Consider the following 20,154-nt stretch of genomic DNA (forward strand, 5'->3'; position numbering starts at 1 on the left):
ATGACCCAAGCTGAAGGCAGAGGCTTAACCCACTGAGCCACCCAGGAGCCCCCCCATTTTAACTTTAAAAAATATATTTTATTTATTTACTTTTACAAGAAAGCGTGAGTGAGGCTTGGGGCGGGAGGGACAGAGAGAGAAGCAACCTCCCTGTTGAGCAGGGAGCCAGATTCTAGGACCCCTGGATTTGGACTGAGCTGAAGGCAGACGCTTAACGGACTGAGGCATCCAGGTGCCCGCATTTTAACTCTTTACCTAATTCAGTGGCAGAAGTACACAACTGTGTCCACTGTCCATTACCAGAAGTTTTCCATCATCTAGAGTGTGACATTCTGTCTCCATTAAACAGTAAGTCCCCATCTTCTACCCCAACACCCACCAGCTCCTGGTAACCTCTATTCTACTTTCTGTTCCTATGAATTTGAATCCAGGAAGAAGTTTAAGGTAATTTCTGCTCTGTTCTTACTTTAAGTAAGCTCTACGCCCAACGTGGGACTTGAACTCATGACCCTGAGATCAAGAGTCACATGCTCTACCAATTGAGCCAGCCAGGCTCCCCAGTGTCATTTCTGGTAGGGAAAATTGCTCATGTTAGGTTGGCTATAGGAGTGGATAGGGTTCCCACTGTCCACATGTGACACTTTAGTTCAGGAGATGACCAATATTAAATAAAAGTTATGATTTAGCAAATCTTTTTTTTTTTCTTAATTTAGCAAATCTTAACAGAGCCCATACAACCTGATGGATGCTACTGAAGGGTTCAGTTCCCAGAGATGATGAAATTACTTTCCAATTAAGAGCCTAAGATGGGTACCTGGCTGGCTTAGTAGGTAGACCATGGGACTTGATTTCTAGGTCATGAGTTCAAACCCTGCATTGGGCCTTGAACTTACTTTAAAAAAGAAAGAGCTCAAGAGAGCATATGAGATCCTGTGATAAGTCTTTGAGCTAATCGATTCTGTAATTGTACTTCATTTCTAATGTATAAATGTGTACTTTGCTTCTTTTTTTTTATATATCAGGCTTGATAAACCTTGATTGTGTTTATCTTGCTGACCACCCCCAGACAGTAATAAAAATAATAAAGATACACATGTTCACACATCCTGGCAAAATTCCTGAACTTCGTGGGTGACAGGAGCAGTGTGTACATTTTCAGATGGAAGGAAGAGGCTATTTTTAAATAGGAAAGCAGGGTTGCCTAGGTGGCTCAGTTTGGTGAGCACCAGACTCTTGATTTGAGCTCAGATCATGATCTCAGGGTGGTGATCTCAGGGTCCTGAGATAGAGTCCCAGGTGGGGCTTCAAGCTGGGTGTGGGGCCTGCTCTGGATTCTCTGTCTCCCAGGTTCAGTCAGTTGAGAGTGTCTGCCTGACTTCAGCTCAGGTCATGATCCCAGGGTCCTGGAGCCTGGGATCCCCGCATTGGGCTCCCCACTCAGCTGGGAGTCTGCTTCTCCCTCTCCCTCTGCCCCTCCCCACTCCACTCTCTCTTTGTCAAAAAAAAAAAAAAAAAAAAGGAAAGCAAATAAAACTAGCATGAGAAGTCTCATTTGCTGCACTGGAAATGGAAAGTAATATCCACAAACAGAAGGGAAACTGCAACTCAGAGCCCAAAGTCCTATTCCTGGACAAAATGTCATTCATCTTTTGGGACTCAAGAAAGACAATCTTAGATACTCAAGGGCTCAATATATTGCTCGTGGATGCTAGCTAAGGAAAATACTCAAAGTTTTCTAGCCAATTGTTAATTATATTAGAAAAGAGATCTCAATATTGGGCAGGTGAAGAGTACAGTACTTGTGAATAATTCATTTTTTTAAGGTTTTTTTGGTTGTTGTTAGATTGAGAGAGAGCACAAGCACAAGCAAGGGGAAAGTCAGGCAGAGAAAAAGGAGGCTCCCTGCTGAGCATGGAACCACTGGGAGCTGAAGGTTTAAAGCAAATGCAAGGTTTAAAGCTAAGGTTTAAAACGAATGCAAATTAATGGATAGAATAAAGCACACAGATTCCAGGTTAGTAAGTGTAAATAAGCCCAATTCTCCTATTTAGAAAACCAAAGACAACAGATTGAGTTTTTACAAACCCACCTGTTAATGATTTGCATTTAAAAGTGTTAAAAAGGGGGCGCCTGGATGGCTCAGTCGATTAAGGGCTGCCTTTGGCTCAGATCATGATCCCAGGGTCCTGGGATTGAGCACTGCACTGGGCTTCCTGCATGGGGGTGGGGAGAGCCTGCTTCTCTCTCTCCCTCTGCTGCTTCCCCTGCTTGTTCTCCCTCTCTTTGAAAACAAAGTCATGGACAGATATAGATCATAAAAATACAAGTAAGAAGAGGTACCTGGGTGGCTCAGTTGGTTAAGCATCTGACTTTAGCTCAGGTCCTGATTTCCAGGTCCTGGGATGGAACCCTGCCTCAGGCTCTCTGTACTCAGTGCGGAGTCTGCTTGTCCCTCTGTGCTCTTTCTCTCAAACAAATAAATAAAAGCTTTTTAAAAATATACAAACAAAAGGAAAGCAGGAATGAGATATTGTCATCAGATAAAATTGAAATTAAGACCAGATACATTAAAAAGTTCAAAAAGGCTATCATTTAATAAGAACACATAATACTGTACATGTATGTATAACGCAACATAGTTTCCATATTTGTAAGTAAAATTAATAATGATCTATAATCTATAAAGACAATCTGACTCATAGATGTTTATGCACCAAACACGGGTAAATGAATAAATAATATTCATTTTCACAATTTAACTGAATTTCATTTAATTTGGCAAAAAAAGCAAATCATCGAGGAATTGTATAATACAGTTCGTAAGCTTGATTTAACAGCAAGAACACTTTCTAATCTACAGAGAATATACACTCTTTATGTCCATAGAAATCAATTATGTACCTGGCCATAAAGAATATGATGACAAATTTTAGGGGTGCCTGCATGGCTCAATAGGTTAAGCCTCTGCCTTCAGCTCAGGTCATGATCTCAGGGTCCTGTGATCAAGCCCCGCATTGGGCTCTCTGCTCAGCAGGGAGGCTGCTTCCCCCTCTCTCTCTGCCTGCCTCTCTGCCTACTTGTGATCTCTCTCTCTGTCAAATAAATAAATAAAATCTTAAAAAAAAAAGAATATGATGACAAATATTTAAATCCCAGGAGATTCTGTAATTCAGAAACTTTAATTATAGCTCAATATAAATAGAAATTAACCACAGAATGGTTTTCTAAAATTTTGCTTGGGAATTAAGAAACAATTTCTCAGATCTAAGAGATAATCAAAATTATTAGGACAAATATGTGAATTTAGCAAAGTCAGTGGATACAAGGTCAGTATACCAAAACCCAACTGTTTTCTATATACTAGCAACAAACCATTGGAGAATGAAATTTTCAAAGACCATTTATAATAGTATCAAAATATTTATGAACACATTTAGCAAGAGATGTATTAAATTTACTAGAAAACATTGTTGACAGAAATTAAATAAGTATCTTTACTCTAATAAATGGAGACATATACTTATGGATTGGAAGACGGTGTTGTTAAGAAGTCAGTTCTTTCCATGTTGGTCTGTGGATTCAATGCAATTTCAATCCTGAATCCTAGCAGGCTTTTTCCTTACTTTTTCTTTTTTAATGTTTTATTTTATTTTATTTATCTCTCTCTTTTTAAAAAAGATTTTATTTATTTATTTGACAGAGAGAGATCACAAGTAGGCAGAGAGGCAGGCAGAGAGAGAGAGAGAGAGAGAGAGAGTAGGAAGCAGGCTCCCTGCTGAGCAGAGAGTCCGGTTCAGGACTCAATTCCAGGACCCCGAAATCATGACCTGAGCAGAAGGCAGAGGCTTAACCCACTGAGCCACCCAGGTGCCCCTATTTATCTCTTTTTAAAAAAGATTTCTATTTATTTGAGAGAGTGGGAGGAGGGACAGAGGGAGAGGGAGAAGCCAGCTCCTTGCTGAGTAGGGAGCCTGATGCAGGGCTTGATCCCAGGATCATGACCTGAGCCCAAGGCAGATGCTTAACCAACTGAGCCACCCAGGTGCACATACTTATCCCTTTGACAGAGAGAGAGCACAAGCAAGGGAAGTGGCAGGCAGAGGGAGACGGAGAGGGAGAAGCAGACTCCCTTATGAGCATGGAGCCCGACAGGTGGCTAGATCCCAGAACCCTGGGATCATGACCTGAGCCAAAGGCAGACACTTAACTGTCTTAACCTCCACCCAGGTGACCCTTTTCTTTTCTGGATATTAAAATATATAGGGGTGCCTGGGTGGCTCAGAGGGTTAAAACCTCTGCCTTCAGCTCAGGTCATGATCTCAGGGTCCTGGGATCGAGCCCCATGACCCACTCCCTGCTTAGCGGGGAGTCTGCTTCTCTCTCTCCCTCTGAGCCATCCACCTCATGTTCTCTCTCTCAAATAAGTAAATAAAAAAAATTTTTTTAATTTTTTTTTTTTAAGATGTGTGCCTGGAACAGTCTGACTCTAGGAATGAAGTTGACTTGATTCAATCAAGTAGTGATTAAAATAATAGGAAAGGTAGTTGGTCTCCCTCCAGATGGGTAGTAGTGAGAGAATAAAAGTTAAAGGAACAAAGTTAGGAATATTTAAAGAATTGAGTGATTTTCATAGGAGTATGGTTGATAGCAGAGTATCAAGCAGATTTTTTTTCTAGAAATTAACAGTTGATTCTTTTTTTAAAAGATTTTATTTGTTTATTTGAGAGAGAGAGAGCATGAGACTGGGTGAGGGGCAGAGGGAGAAGCAGACTCCCCACTGAGCAGAGAGCCAATGCGGGACTCCATCCCAGGATCCCGAGATCATGACCTGAGCTGAAGGCAGATGCTCAACTGCCTTCAGTTGAGCCACCCAGGCACCCCTCACAGCTGGTTCTGTACTTTATATGGAAATGCACAGGACTGGGACTGTGGTGAGTGCCTGAGTGGCTCAGTTGGTTAAGCATCTGCCTTGTGCTCAGGTCATGATCCCACGATTCTGGGATCAAGTTCTGCATCGGGCTCCCTCCTTAGCGGCGAGTCTGTTTCTCTCTTTGTCTCTACCTGCCGCTCTCCCTGCTTGTGCTCTTTCGCTTTCTCTCTGACAAACAAATAAATAAAATCTTCAAAAAAAAAAAAAAAAGCTTAAGATTTGGAAAAAAAAAAGGAAATGCACAGGACTTAGAAAGTCTAAGACAATCTCAAAGAAGAACTCTGAGGGCTTACTGGGATTTCAAGACTAAGCGAGCTACATAAGACAGAGTGGTCAGTGTAAGAAAAGGTAAGTAGGTATCTACTGGATATCCATATGAAAATAAGGTGAATCTGGCCACTGTCTCACACTATATACAAAAATTAATTTGAGATAGATCATACCCTTAAGTACAAAAGCTTCTAGAAGAAAAGAGAAATTCTTCATGACCTTTGCGGTAGGAGATTGTTTCTTTTAAGGTGACACGAAAAACACTAACCATAAAATAAAAACATCTCCACTCATCAAAAGATATTAGAGGAAAAAGGAAAGCCACAACTGGGAGTGTATATTCTAAATATATATATATGGCAAAGAACTCTTATCCAGACATGAAAAATTCCTATATATCAAACAACCCAGGTTATAAAATGGGCTAATTCTCAGGGGAGTGTCTGTCAACAGGCACTTTACAAAAGAAGCTATCCCAATGGTCAAAAAGCACATGATAAGGAGCTTCACATCTCTACAGGTCAAGGACACGCAAAGAATACCGCAAGGAGATATCACTAGACACACAGCAGAAAAAAAGACTGACAAGGGGTGCGCGGGTGGCTCAGTTGGTTAAGTGTCTGCCTTTGGCTCAGGTCGTGATCCTGGGATAGAGTCTCACATCGGGATCCCTGCTCAGTGGGGAGAGCCTGCTTCTTCCTCTGCCTGCCGCTTCTCCCTCAGCCTGCCGCTTCTCCCTCTGCCTGCCACTCCTCCTGCTTCTGCTCGCTCTCCCACAAATAAAAAAATAAATAAGTAACATCTTAAAAAGACTGACGATGCCTAGTGTTGCGAGGGTGTGGAGCAACCGCCACTCACACACCCATTGCTAGTGGAGTATAAAATGGTACAGGCACTGTGCAAAACTGTTTGGTGATCCTTATACAAATATAATCCGTGACCCAGCAGCTCCACTCCTGCGTCTATACTGAAATGAGTTCACAAAAAGACTTTTACACGAAAGTAAACAGCAGCTTTATTCATAGTTGTCCCCAAGTTGGAAACAACCCAAATGTCCATCAACAGGAGAATAAACTGTTTGTATTTATAAATCAAATATTACATAGTGACTAAGAAACAATCAGCACACAAAACAACAGGGATGTTTGAAGAACATTATGCTAAGTGAAAGACGTGAAACGAGCTTTTTTTTTTTTTTTAAAGGATTTTATTTTGATTTATTCATGAGAGACAGAGGCAGAGGGAGTAGCAGGCTCCCCACCCCCCAGCAGAAAGTCCTGAGAGTCAAGAGAGATCCCAAAACCCTGGGATCATCACCTGAGCCAAAGGCAGACACTTAACTGAGCCACCCAGGCACACCTAAACAAGCTGTTTTTATTTTTATTTTTAAAAAGATTTTATTTATTTATTTGACAGACAGAGATCACAAGTAAGCAGAAAGGCAGAGAGAGAGGGGGAAGCAGGCTCTCCGCTGAGCAGAGAGCCAGATGTGGCCTCGATCCCAGAACCCTGGGATCATGACCCAAGCTGAAGGCAGAGGCTTTAATCCACTGAGCCACGAAGGCACCCAACAAGCTGTTTTTAAATGACGTTCAAAAATAGGTAAAATTAACCTATAGGGCAGAAGTCAGGATAGTGATCCCCTGTTTTCTCTGGAGCCCTGGAAACGTTCTAGGTTTGAACTGGTGGTGGTTACATAGGATTTGTTTTCAAAACATGTGCGTTTTGGGACGTCTGGGGGCCTCCGGTCCTGATCTCTGGGTTTGGGATAGAGCCCTGAGTTGGGCTCTCTGCTCAGCGGGGAGTCTGCTTCTCCTGCTGCCCCTCCCACCCTGCTCATACACTCTTTCTCACTCGCTCTCAAATAATTTTTTTAAATGTGCATTTTGGGGCACCTGGGTTGTTCCGTCCTTAAGTGTCTGCCTTCAGCTCAGGTCCTGATACCAGGACCCTGAGATCAAGCCCCACATCTGGCTCCCTGCTCAGCGGGAAGCCTGCTTCTCCCTCTTCCACTCCCTCTGCTTGTGTTCCCTCTCTCACTGTGTCTCTCTGTGTCAAATAAATAAAATCTTTTTAAAAACGTGCATTTTGCTTCACGTGAACTATCTACACCTTCAATAAAGAAAACAGGAAAAACAAACTACAGATCGTCTGGAAATTTTTAAGAAAAAACACCTCATATGAAACACTAATGGACACAGCTTTAGCCATACTCAGAAGAAGATCTATACTCATTCATTAATCCTGTGATTACCAAAAAATACTAAAAATAAAGAAAGTGTACTTAAGCCAATAAAATATTAAACCAATAAGATAAACAAAAATAGCGTTTAAATAGAGGAAAGTTGAAAGTAAGGAAGTATAAAATGAAACAGTAGAAAAGTAAGTAAAAGAAAATGTTATTTCTTTGAAGGTATGAATAACATAGAGCGACGAACAGGTTTTGAAAATACCTGGGTTCCATCAGCGGTTCTTGTGATTTTTGTCTCGAAACTTCGGTGCTGCGTTCCCATAGCAATGGAACTTGGTGAGGTTCATTCATTTATTACATGTTAAAGAATCTGTTGGACATCGAAATCCTCAAGCCACGGTTTTATGATCTGGTAAGAGAGACCAAGAGGTACAGCAGATTTCAGCTGCTTTGTGCGTGGCAGAGAGCAGGTGCCTGGCCATTTACGTACGTAAATGGGGCACGACGGCTCCCCTAAGGTAGGTACTGCCCTCATCTTGGAGACGAAGTTAACCCAGCTTGGCCGCTCGGGTTGCGGCTGTGAAATCAGGGCTGACCCTGGACTCCGCAGACCAGGAAGGTCGGAAGAAGGGCTCTGGATTCAGAGGCGACTTAGGCGCCTCCGCAGGTGCCCATGGGCTCTCGGTGTCGGGAGCGGAGGCCTGAGGCGCGGTCCCGTTAGGCCTGCGGGATGGAGCGGGCAGGTGCAGGCCCCGAGATGCGCGCGTGCGCGGGGGCGAGCTGGGTCTGTAATTTGCAGCCCGGCGACAGCCAGGTGCAGCAGGCTGGGTGGCGGGCGCGGGTGCAGCGCCCCCTGGGCGGGCCGGTGGCTGGCGGGCGGGGGCGCGCGCGGGGGGTGCCGCTCGGGGGCGCGCGCGGGACGGCGGGGACGCGCGGGCGCTGAGGCCTGCGCGCCCGGCTGCGGGAGCCATGCGGCGGGCGAGGAGCAGCGCGGCCCCCAAGCCACGCGGGCAGAAGCGACCCGGGGCCTCCGGGACCTCCGGAGCCTCCGCGGCCGCCCCCTCGGCCCCCAGCGCCAGCCGCACCCGGCGCTCCGCGGGTCAGGCCGGGGGCGACAGCCGGGCGGCGGCGAGGCAGCCGTCGGCGAAGCGGCGGCCGAGGCAGTCGTCGCCGCGGGCCCAGGAGGCGGGCCCCGGGCAGCCGCCTCCGGAGCTGCCGCCGCCGCCGACCCCCGCCACCCCGGCTACCACTCTGCCCGACCTGGGCGACCAGCGGGAGCGCTGGGAGACGTTCCAGAAGCGACAGAGGCTCACCTTCGAGGGCGCCGCCAAGCTGCTGCTGGACACCTTGTGAGTGCGGCCGGGCACGGGAGCCGGCGCCACGCAGGCCCCCTCGGTGCGGGAGCGGCTGTCGCGCGGGCCGGACCGGCTCTTCCAGTCTGCTTCGTTCCCGCACCCGGACCGACGCGTGGCCCCGCGTTAGCCCCGGGCGCGCCCCTCATTCGCACGGCCGCGTGCCTTGGCTTGGTGCTGCCGTGCGGCCCTGGACCGGACAGGGCGCTGCGCCCCGGGAGCGTGTGGAGAGCCGCGCCGCGTCCTGGGACACAAAGGGTCTGTCCCGGGGACAGCCATCGTGCTTGGGACGCTGTCTCTCCTCTTGGCGCGCCGAAGGCGCGGGGGCCTTTCCCAGTAAGAGGAAGATAAACCCCACGACTTTGCGCCTACCTGACTCGCTTTTTATATTTGCGCACGTGTTTTTTTGGAGAGTGGGTGGGAGGGCGAGGTGGCGAGAGGGGGAGAAAAGCTCGAATAGTTCTGAACCCACCGGGAGGCGAGATCCCGTTATTGTTCCCGGCGCTCCCTCGGAGGGAGCGGGAGTGCGGGGGAGGGGGCATTGATCCCGGGGAGAAGCGCGCGCAAAGAGATGCTCGGTATTCTGAGCAGCGGCGCGGTACCCAAGGGGAGGGGGAGGGGGAAGCCTTGGTTCTCCGCCGAGTGATGCTCCCGGGTGGCTCGCTTTCCTTCGCCCCCAGCTTTGCTCCTGCGGGAGAAGAACCTCCATCTAGGTCCTTAGAGGTCCAGGGGAGGATTTCAGAGTGTCTGGGATATTCGAAATGAGCTATTACCTGGCTAGGGCCGCCGTCTTTTCTCCAAATGTGATAGCATCTAGATCCCTGCCCTGTAGAACAGTTGTGCTACAGAAAAATATTTTAGTGCCCCAATAATCTATCTCTGCGCCCATTATTTTGTGAATTCCAAAGAGCGATCAAAACCACAGCAAAACAACAACAACAACAAAAACAAGGATAACCCAACACTTGCATAACAACCTGAGGGTAACTCCTCTTGAACAAAAACGTTCCTTTGTCCTTAATCCGGAAGAAGTTCTCTTAGGATGAGTCTTCTCGGAGATAAAATACTTGGTTTCCTGTGTGCTTCACTTTCTGACTTAACTTGGGTTTAGGGGCTGGACATTTTTTAATATTCATCATTAAATATATTTGAGCCACCAGTTGCTAAATGTAGGTGGTATAAAGATTCTCAGAAATGTAAAACTCAAATTTGAAGTAAATTTTTACTTTAAAACAAACTTGATAAGTGGTCAAGAAAAAGATTTTTACATGATAAAACACATTTTACATGATAAAAGACAAGATTTTTTTTAACCTATCAGATTGGTGTGAGTGCATACATTTATTTAAATAACCAACCAGAGCTCACTCACTCAACTTACATGCAAAAATGAATGTATAACTCTGCACTCTTTTTGTTGTTGTTATTGTATAGAAAGAAGTCTGGAGGATTATATAGCTAGTAGTCAACTGTGGATCCCTCTGGGTGTTAAGATTATCAGAGACTTTCCTTTTTAACATCATCAAATACTGTAATATTCTAATTTTTTTTTTTACAACGAGCATTATTTGTATATGCAGAGAAGGTTTTAAATATATCAAGGAAACCGATTCAACTTGGAAGAAAACATTCAGTCTTAATAATCAAAAAAATGCAAATTAAAACTGCTGCAAGCTATTTTTCTGGTAATCATTGCTTGAGCAGGTGCGGTGAAATGTTCTCTCATTACTGAGAAGCGTTCAGCCCTTTTGGAGGTCAGTTTGACATTTTTCAAACTTAATAATGTTCCACTAAGGGTCTGGCTTATATATCTTTTAAGAGGACTAAAATAGTATATAATGTGTATGTATAGCTCTGTAAAGAGCCCTGTTTATGCAAAATCCTGGAGGGGAGTATAGCAAAATTCCAAGAGCCTTTCTCAGAAGGCTTTTCCAAACCACCAGACTCAGGATGCCTTGTCTTACTTTTTCATAACAGCCTGTGCTGCCTTTATCACAGTCCCTTAAAGATTGCTTGGGTAATTTGATGACTGCATGAGGTTGGTAAGGCCAGAAACCAGGTCTGCTGTACCTTGTTTATTGCTCGCTCTCTCCCGTGCCTAGCTCTGAAAAACTCTTAGTAGGTTTTTGACATGCAAACAACAATGTTTAAGTGGTAGGATTAGGTCCTTCACCCAACTCCCATGTCCCATGTATCTGGAATGTTTTCTTTCTCACCACTTAACGAAATATGAGAAAGAAAAAAGAGAGGTCAGAGAAAAGGCTCTGAATCCTTTCTTTTATTTATTTCTATTATTTATAATTGCCAGTCCAACCTCAAAAGCAGAAATACGTGGAAGGGGCCGTCGTGTAGAGAAGACTTCTGTCCTATCTTGCTTCCTTCTTCTAACAAGGAGGGAGAGAAGAAGCAGGAGCCGGTCGCCGAGGTCCCTATCTTTCTGATTTTTTTTTTTCCTGGGGTTTCATTTAGCGAGTACCAGGGCCTGGTGAAGCATACGGGAGGTTGCCACTGTGGAGCTGTTCGCTTCGAAGTCTGGGCCTCGGCCGACTTGCACATCTTCGACTGCAAGTGAGTGTTTCTCTCCCCAAGTTGCTGGGAAGGACTTCTTAGTTAAAACGGGTCGCCTCAAGCAGCATCAGGGGAGTCAGGGTACCCATGAAACAGCATCAGGGAGCTGATCATTGTTGGCGTCAGGTGACAGGGACATAAGGGTTCATTGTTGTTTTTTTTTTTTTTTTCTCCTTTTGTATGTGCTAGATGTTTTCAGTAATAAGATTTTTTAAAACATTGGGGGGGGGCTAAAAATAACTTGGCCTACTGTGTGTGTGTGTGTGTGTGTGTGTGTGTGAAAGAGCATTTCTACAGCAGAGCCCCCCAGGGACACAGAGTAAGGTCCCCCAGCTTCTGCCACTCAGCATCACCCCAGACCATACCGTTGGTGGGTTGACGGGGAGTGGTGGTCGCTGGACATAGGTCAGTCTGGGTACTGAATGGGAAGCCTTGGGTGGGCACAGACTTCCTAGGGGTCCAGAGTTGGGCGCAGGTGAAGGGGAAATGAGCGGAGGATGTGCATCCCGGGGAGCTTACCATGTTCCAGGCCCTCTGGCTCTGTTCTCCATGAGGCAGATGGTTCTGCCAGGATCTGTGGAGGGTTTCCTTTGAGTGCCTTCCCAGGCGTTGTGATAGAACAAGGACAGTGACTCCTGAACCAATAGTTAGCATATGACTCATGGTTCACCAGGATCCAGTCCTGTTGTTAGAGAACTCTGTATGAAATCAGGAATTTTTGTCAAGGCGGCCTGAGAAGGGGGTTTAGATTTCATCCCAAAGGTGATAATTTGGAGGACCCATGTGACTCAGAGCTAGGCTTTCTGTGATTACAGAGGTGGGAAGCGGGAAACGGAAGCTTCCTTGTGCGTTTTGGTGTGGGTATCCCAGAGGCCTCAGACTGTAGCTATGCCTGATACTTGTTTTGTAAGCATCTCTAGAATCCAACAGTTCCCTTCACTGTAATAAATGGGGGGGGAGGGCAGGGATGTGGTTGCGATGGGCCTGGTTTCCCAGGGGTGCGTGGCTTTGACTGCCCAACAGAGGCCTGACCATCCACCTGGGGCTCCCCCTTCCCCAAATGGTGCCAAAAGGGGCTTCCCCTCCTGAGTCGATCTGCTCTCTGGACATGCTGGGTGGGGCCCCATTGGAGCTTGTGATGCTTGTTCACAGCCTTGGAATTCTGTCTTTTTGTAGCTGCAGCATTTGCAAGAAGAAACAGAATAGACACTTCATTGTCCCGGCTTCTCGCTTCAAGCTCCTGAAGGTTAGTGCTGAGGGCAGGCGTGAGGAGCCCCTGGCTTCTGGCAGGTGCCCAGGGGCAGGCGGCAGGGAGCAGAGCAGGACCTCTTCCTCGATTGTCCTTGTCGTCCCGGGTTTCATGCGTATTTCTGCAAGGTCATGTTATTTTTCCCCCTTTATATTTTTGATGCATATTTGATAGTACTGTGGAAACATTAAAAGACAATCAAAAAATAATATGATCACTCAAATCCTATCAACCAAAAGTAACCACTGATTTATTTGGGTATATATCCTTGTCCATTATTTTCTACCTGGTAAATGGAGCTAAATAATGATGATGACATTGTATATGTCATTATCAAAGTAGGATTTTGTCTTTCGTTCTGCTCTATGACCGACTTTTATTATTTCCCACTGAAGAATATATGACTTAAACAAATTTTTTAATGGTGAATTCAAAATTTCCTTGAGGTGCGGCTGACGTGTAACATTATTAGTCTTAGGGGTACATCAGAATGATTCAATATTTGTATATATTACAAAATGTTCAGCACAGTTAAGTCTAGTTAACATTTGAAACCAAATATAATTAATTACAAAATAATTTTTTTTCTTGCAATGAGGACTTTTTTTTTTTTTTTTAGATTTTATTTATTTATTTGACAGAGAATGAGATCACAAGCAGGCATAGAGGCAGGCAGAGAGAGAGGGGGGAGCAGGCTCCTTGCCCAGCACAGAGCCCGATGTGGGGCTCGATCCCAGGACCCTGAGATCATGACCCGAGCCGAAGGCAGAGGCTTAACCCACTGAGCCACCCAGGCACCCACCCATTTTATTTTTAAAGACTTTATTTATTTAAGAGAAAGAACGAGCGAAAGAGAGCACACAAGTGGGGGCAGGGGCAGAGGGGGAGGGAGAAGCAGGCTCCCTGCTGAGTAAGGATTCTGATGTGGGACTGGCTCCCAGGACCCTGGGATCATGACCTGAGCCCAAGGCAGACACTTAATTGACTGAGCCACCCAGGCACCCCTCCATGCCACTTTATAACTGAAAGTTTATACCTTTTTATCTCCTTCACCTATTTTGCCCCCCTCCCCACCGGTCTGGCATTAAAATGGTGAATTTCATGGCATGTGAATTATATCCCAATTTTAAAAATCAAGTGCATGTCTAATACCAATAATGAATACTAGGAAACTGAGATTAAAACCGTGGTGCCATTTCTTTCTTTCTTTCTTTTTTTTTTTTTTTTTAAGATTTTATTTATTTATTTGATAGAGAAACAGCGAGAGAGGAAACACAAGCAGGGGGAGTGGGAGAGGGAGAAGCAGGCTTCCCGCCAAGCAGGGACCCGGATGTGGGACTCGATCCCAGGACCCTGAGATCATGACCTGAGCTGAAGGCAGACGCTTAACCCACTGAGCCACCCAGGCAACCCCGTTACATCCTCTTGTCGGATTGTTCCCTTTGTTATTACGTAGCGTCCTTCGTCTCTCCTTAATGGTATTTGTTTTCAGGTCTGTTTGGTCTGATGTCAGCATTGCTCTCCCTGCTTTCCTTTTGCCTCCATTTGCACGGTCAGTGTTTTTCCATCTCTTTGCTTTCCATCTGCATCTGTCTTTAGGTCTGAAGTGAGTCTCTCATAGGCAGCATACTGATGGGTCTTGCTGATTTAAAAAATTGTAACTTTATTATTCCAAGGAGTTTTCTCATGCTTGGTACAGATTTTGAAAGGTACAAAAGCACATCTTCCCTGCGTTCTCCCTTAGTCCCCAGATCTCTTCCTCCCCCACAATCATTTCCTAATTTATTTATGCTCTTATTCCTATACTTGCAGCATTTTTTTTTTTTAACATATTTTCTTATGTGAACGTACCAGAAGCAGTTTGCGATGTTTGAACTTCTAGGTCGGGTGCCATTTTTTTCCCCAATTATAAACAACACTGTGGTGAACCTCCCTGTGCGTAAATCTCTGTTAATTTAGAAGTTATTTTGTTCGGGTCGATTTTTTTAGAAATAAAATCGCTGGTCAAAAAATACAAGCTTTTGGGGCGCCTGGGTGGCTCAGTCGGTGAAGCATCTTCCTTTGGCTTGAATTGTGATCCTGGGGTCCTGGGATCCAGCCTCATCCAGCTCCCTACTCGGTGGGGAGCCTGCTTCTCCCTCTGCTGTTCCCCCTGCTTGTGCTCTCTCCATCTCTCTGACAAATGAATAAAATAAAAAAAAAAGAAAAAGAAAAGGCTTTTGGTACACTGTTGCTAATATGGAGCGGGCTGGGGCTTTCACTCTATCCTGGGTTCCCCTTGCCCCAACTGTGGCACGACACACTTTGCTATGCCCTTGCTGTAATGGTGTGTTTCCACATCTGTCTCCTGTATGAAATCACCGGGGTCGCCAAGTGCCATCTTCTGTCGCGTCTGACCAGCCCCTGGCCTCACAGGCTTGGCGTTGAATAGGTCAGCCCCAACTGAGTGAAGGAATGTGTGAGTCCTGGTCTCTCCTAGTGAGTGAGATTTAATCCTGGACACTTGGGGCCACCTCGTCTCCTTTTCTTTGCCCGTTGATCCTTTGTGTGGGTGCCTGGCGGACAAGGGGGACCCTTGGGCCGCACACTGCTCCCCATATTCCCCATAAAGCCAGAGAATGCCGGTGTGTTCTGCTCAGAAGCGTGCTAGAGGCTGTGGCCCAGTTCATCTTCGCCCCAAGCGCCCGCCAATGGTTCCTGAAGGTGCCGCCACGTACAGCCTTAAGCTCTTGGGTCTCGGAATTGGTACTTTTTTTCCCATTTTTCCCTCCTTGGGCCTGCTCATCAGTGCATTCTCCTGGTGCCCTACAGCACCATCTGTGGCCCCAGCCTGTTGAAGGGGTGTTTTTATGTGTTTTTGTTTTTTTAGCTTTTTAAAAAAAATTTTGTTTATTTATTAGAGGAAAAGCAGAGTGAAAAAGAGAGCATAGGGGGAAGGGCAGGGGGAGAGGGAGAAGCAGGGTCCCTCTGATGCCCTGCTGAGCAGGGATCCCAATGCGGGACTCGATCCCACAACCCAGGGATATGACCCAAGCTGGAGGCTTAACTAACTGAGCCACCCAGGAGCCCCGAAATAGCTTTTTATTCTTTTATTCTCGAAGCTCGTGGAGGGTTTCGAGCAGGGTGGTAACAAGGCCTGCTTCAGCATTTTATTTTTTAAGATTTTATTTATTTATTTGACAGACAGATCACAAGTAGGCAGAGAGGCAGGCAGACAGAGAGGAAGGGAAGCAGGCTCCCCGCTGAGCAGAGAGCCCAATTTGGGGCTAGATCCCAGGACCCTGAGATCATGACCTGGGCCAAAGGCAGAGGCTTTAACCCACTGAGCAACCCAGGTGCCCCTGCTTTAGTGTTTTAAAAGCTGGCTTGGCTGTATTGTGGGGAGGTAGCCATGGAGACAGGTAAGTGGTTAGGAGGTTGCTGGGGTGGCCAGGCGACAGGCGATGGGAACTTGGGCTTGGGTGGTGGACACGGAGATGGAAAGAAAATAGATACTTGAGATTTGTTTTAGAGAAGTGGCTCTAGACCTTCAGTGAGTGTATGATCACGTGGACGGCGTGTTAGGGGCCCCACTCCGAATTCTTTGGGTCTGGGAGGGGGCCTCGAGAAAAAGAAAGTATTTCATTTATTTATTTATTTTTAGAGAGAGCAAGTTGGGCGGGGGAGGAGAGCGAGAGAGAATGTCAAGCAGACTCCGCACTGAGCATGGAGCCCGACATGGGGCTTGATCTCACAACCCTGAGTCATGACCTGAGCCGAAACCAAGAGTTGGGCGCTCAACGGACTGAGCCACCAGGCGCCCCAAACTGTCTCAATCTTTTTAAAAATTTCCGAGTATCCCAGTTTCGTGAGTGCCCATCATTCCTTTGACCAGTCTTCTATTGACGGCTGTTTCCAGTTTTTCCCAATCTTTAGCCTTGTTCTAAACAGTGCTGGAATGTCTGTATACATGTCACTGACACGTATGAGGTTTGATTGTAGGATTAACTCCTGGAAGTGGAATTGCCATGTTAAAGGATGTGTACATTTTCAAATTTTGGTAGATGTTGCCAAATTCTACCAGTTTGTGTTCCTATGGTATTGGAGAGCATACTGTTTGTCCAACTGTTTTTTATTTGTGTCCTCCTGACAGTGGAAAAAAAAAAAACACCTCATTGCCGTTTCTGAGTATGCCTATCATTTCGTAGGTGAAAGAAGGATTTGTTTTCCTTCTTCTCTGTCATTTTGCCCAGTTTTCCATTTATCTTCTCCATTAAGGAAATGAGCCTTGTGACCGTGATGTCTGGCAAATATTCTTTTTTTTTTTTTTTTTTAAGATTTTATGTATTTATTTGACAGAGAGAGCGGGAGAGGAACAGAAACAGGGGAAGTGGGAGAGGGAGAAGCAGGCCTCCCGCTGAGCAGGGAGCCCGATCCCAGGACCCTGGGATCATGACCTGAGCCACCCAGGCGCCCCTCTGGCGAATTTTCTTTTCCTTGTTTGTCCTTTGTACGTGAATTCAAGTATAATCAATAGTTGTCTTCAGATCCTGGACAGAGCTGTTCTGGGACATGAAGAGCCCATCGCTAGGGTTACCTGTCTCCCCTTTGAGGCCTAGGAGGCAGGCATTTTCAGTTTTCACTCCCTGGCGTGGACAGGTTGTGCTGCCTTGCCGAGGAGCTGGAGGCTGAGTCGTCCTATGTGCACTTGACTAAGAGAAACCACGAGCCTCTGTGCTCCAGCCTGAGGTGGCTCTGGGCAGCGTGGGCGGGTCCCTGTCCTTGCGATGCCTCTGTCTCTGTGGGAGACTGGACATGTCCTCATAACCTGGAGAGCCCTTCAGAAGGGCGTCCCCTCCCCATGGAGCCTTTTAAAAGAGCGGATTTTTTTATGACCAAAAAAAAAAGAGAAAGAATCTTTTTGCAAAAGGGAACATCTCTTTCGCCCGTTCCCCCGGCAGGGCGCCGAGAGCATAACCACTTACACGTTCAACACACACAAAGCTCAGCACACCTTCTGTAAGAGGTGCGGCGTCCAGAGTTTCTACACTCCGCGCTCCAACCCCGGAGGCTTCGGTGAGTGAAGGAAGCTGGCTGCCCATGCCGTGGGGATCACGGGGTCACCTGCGGCTGCCCTGGGTTCATTTGCCAATTGCTAGGCTGGGCGCTGGCCTATCCGGCTTGCCTCTTGCTTGGCCGGGCTGTGGACTGGGAGTCTCAGAAGCACATGGCTCTTCAGCAACGCTCTTTTCCAGGGATGGGTTAGAAGATTGGCTCTGGTCACCCATCCAGATCCTGCCTTCATTTGCTGGTCGCTGGGGGCTGACTGTGGAGGGGTAGACCCGGAGGCGAGAGGAGGGGCCCGGTTGTGGGGGAGGGGCAGGGTGGTAGGGGAGGGGATTTTCACCCTGAGGATGGTTCAGAGAGTGAGGAGTACTGATAATGGTGTTAAAAAAGATTGCATTTAAAAAAAATTTTTTTTTCAGTTTGTTTAAAATGTAAACAGAATCCTCAAGCCCCTCCTCCTCAGGTCCGACTTGGATCTGAGTCCAGTAAACAGCCCTCAGATGGTTGTTCAGAATGACACCAGTTGCGGTGTGAAAAGTGACAGTCAAGAAATTTTGCTTCCTTTTTTTTTTTTTTTTAAAGATTTTATTTATTTATTGTCAGAGAGAGAGCACAAGCGAGCGCAAGCAGGGGGAGCCGCAGGCAGAGGGAGAAGCAGATTCCCCGCTGAACAGGGAGCCTGATGCCGGTCTCGATCCCAGGACCCCGGGATCAAGACCTGAGCTGAAGGCAGCTGTGTAACCAACTGAGCCACCAAGGTGTCCCCAAAAAAATTTTTTTAAAGCAATCTCTACGACCAACGTGGGACTTGAACTCACGACCCTGAGATCAAGAGTTACGTGCTCCGTGGACTGAGCCAGCCAAACGCCCCCATCCCACCCCATTTCTTTAGCAGCTCCTCTCCGCCACGTGGAGAGGCCTTCCTGCCTGCCTTAAGACTCAAGAAAGGCTTTTGGAAAGTAGAAAATCCTATAAAGCCGGGCAGGTGTTTAATACTTAGAAAGTTTTACCGAAACCCTGGACGGTGCCGGTGAATTCTTCACACTGCCAGTCTGAGGTTGTTCTAGGCTTGGATTTTGGTACTGTGTGCTCTCAGCATGGTACCGAGTGTTCTCCAGCCCTGGCATTCCCGGCTTAGGGAGTCTGACCCACGCGAGCCAGGAAGGAAAGGGAGCCGGGAGGCTCCCGTCTCGGGGTCGTAAGCTTTAACAGTGATCGCCACTGGTGCTTGCAGGTGTGGGTTTGTCTGCAAGCCAGCACAGAGCCCGCTCTCATTCACACCCGGGACCTTTCTCTGTGTCCCCTCCCGCAGGAATCGCTCCCCATTGCCTGGATGAGGGCACCGTGCGGAGTGTGGTCATCGAGGAGTTCAACGGGACCGATTGGGAAAAGGCCATGAAGGAGCACAAGACCATCAAGAACATGTCTAAGGAGTGAGCTCCTGCTTCTCCCGTCCAGAAAAGGAGGAACCGTGGGAGCCAGCTGCTATGCTGGCCCCGCCGCGCGCCGGTGGTGCCAGTGAGTGTGGCTGACCCAGGCCACTGGTCCCAACGGCCTGCGGCCACCCTGATCTCCGCAGTTTGCTCAGCCACCAGCTTCTTTAGGCAGCTCTTCGTCCTTCCAGCCCAGATTTTGATGTAGGCTAGTCATCCTTTCTCTTCTCAACTTTTGTGTGATCTTTTAGAAAAATAAATATTTTTAACATGAAAGCAGTCACTGTGGTTTGTCATTTTCTCTGCTGCTTTGATTTTTGTCCTGAGGCCAGGCATTTCGTCTCAGATGTTTATCCACCGCTGTCACAATGTGTGCGACCAGGGGTTCCTGGGGGGCTCAGTGGGTTAAAGCCTCTGCCTTGGGCTCAGGTCATGATTCCAGGGTCCTGGGATCCAGCCTCTGATCAGGAACCTCTGCTCAGCAGGGAGCCTGCTTCCTCCTCTCTCTGTCTCTCTGCCTCCTTGTGATCTCTGTCTGTCAAATAAATAAATTTTTTAAAAAGTCCTTAAAAAAAACGTGTGCGACCAACCTGGCGGGGAGAGATGAGAAGACGAATAGTTACGAAACACCTGTAAGATTGTGCCTGGTCGAAAGCCACGTGAGTTGTAAAGATGAGAGCTCTAGGAGTTCAGAGGAGAGAGAGGGCTGGGTAAGGAAGAACAGGGGAACTACCACTGGAGGTTTTTTTTTTTTTCCTTCTTTATGATTTTATTTATTTATTTGACAGATACAGCGAGAGAGGGAACACAAGCAGAGGGAGTGGGAGAGGGAGAAGCAGGCTCCCAGGGAGCCTGATGTGGGGCTCGATCCCAGGACCCTGAGATCATGACCTGAGCCGAAGGCAGATACTTAATGACTGAGGCCCCCAGGTGCCCCTTTTCTTTTTTCTTTTCTTTTTTTTTTTTTTTTTAAGGTAAATCGGCTTCTGATTTTTATTTTTTTTAATTGGGGTCAAATACCCATAACATGAAATTGACCATCTTAACTGTCTTCTTTTTTTTTTTTTAAGATTTTTACTTATTTATTTGACGGATTGAATGAACACAAACTGGGG

At 46.8% G+C, this 20,154-nt stretch overlaps 2 protein-coding genes and 1 non-coding gene across 3 annotated transcripts; 1 reads left to right on the top strand and 2 right to left on the bottom strand.

Moving 5' to 3' along the window:
- Positions 1–481: 481 nt before the first annotated feature.
- Positions 482–554, bottom strand: TRNAK-CUU. The gene has a single exon. It is a non-coding gene; the product is annotated as a tRNA-Lys (tRNA).
- Positions 555–7,939: 7,385 nt separating this feature from the next.
- Positions 7,940–8,362, bottom strand: LOC116857326 (vegetative cell wall protein gp1-like). The gene has a single exon (XM_032841310.1). The coding sequence runs from the start codon at positions 8,360–8,362 to the stop codon at positions 7,940–7,942; it is 423 nt and encodes a 140-aa protein (XP_032697201.1).
- CENPV (centromere protein V) lies at positions 8,317–19,318 on the top strand. The gene is made up of 5 exons (XM_032841299.1): positions 8,317–8,740; positions 11,213–11,311; positions 12,488–12,557; positions 17,501–17,615; positions 18,919–19,318. Exons 1-5 carry the CDS (start codon positions 8,361–8,363, stop codon positions 19,041–19,043), a joined length of 789 nt encoding a protein of 262 aa, XP_032697190.1. The 5' UTR covers positions 8,317–8,360; the 3' UTR covers positions 19,044–19,318.
- Positions 19,319–20,154: the final 836 nt, after the last annotated feature.

The sequence above is a fragment of the Lontra canadensis genome, unplaced genomic scaffold (genome assembly GCF_010015895.1).
Source record: "Lontra canadensis isolate GAN:19392208 unplaced genomic scaffold, GSC_riverotter_1.0 scaffold122, whole genome shotgun sequence".
NCBI lineage: Eukaryota > Metazoa > Chordata > Mammalia > Carnivora > Mustelidae > Lontra > Lontra canadensis.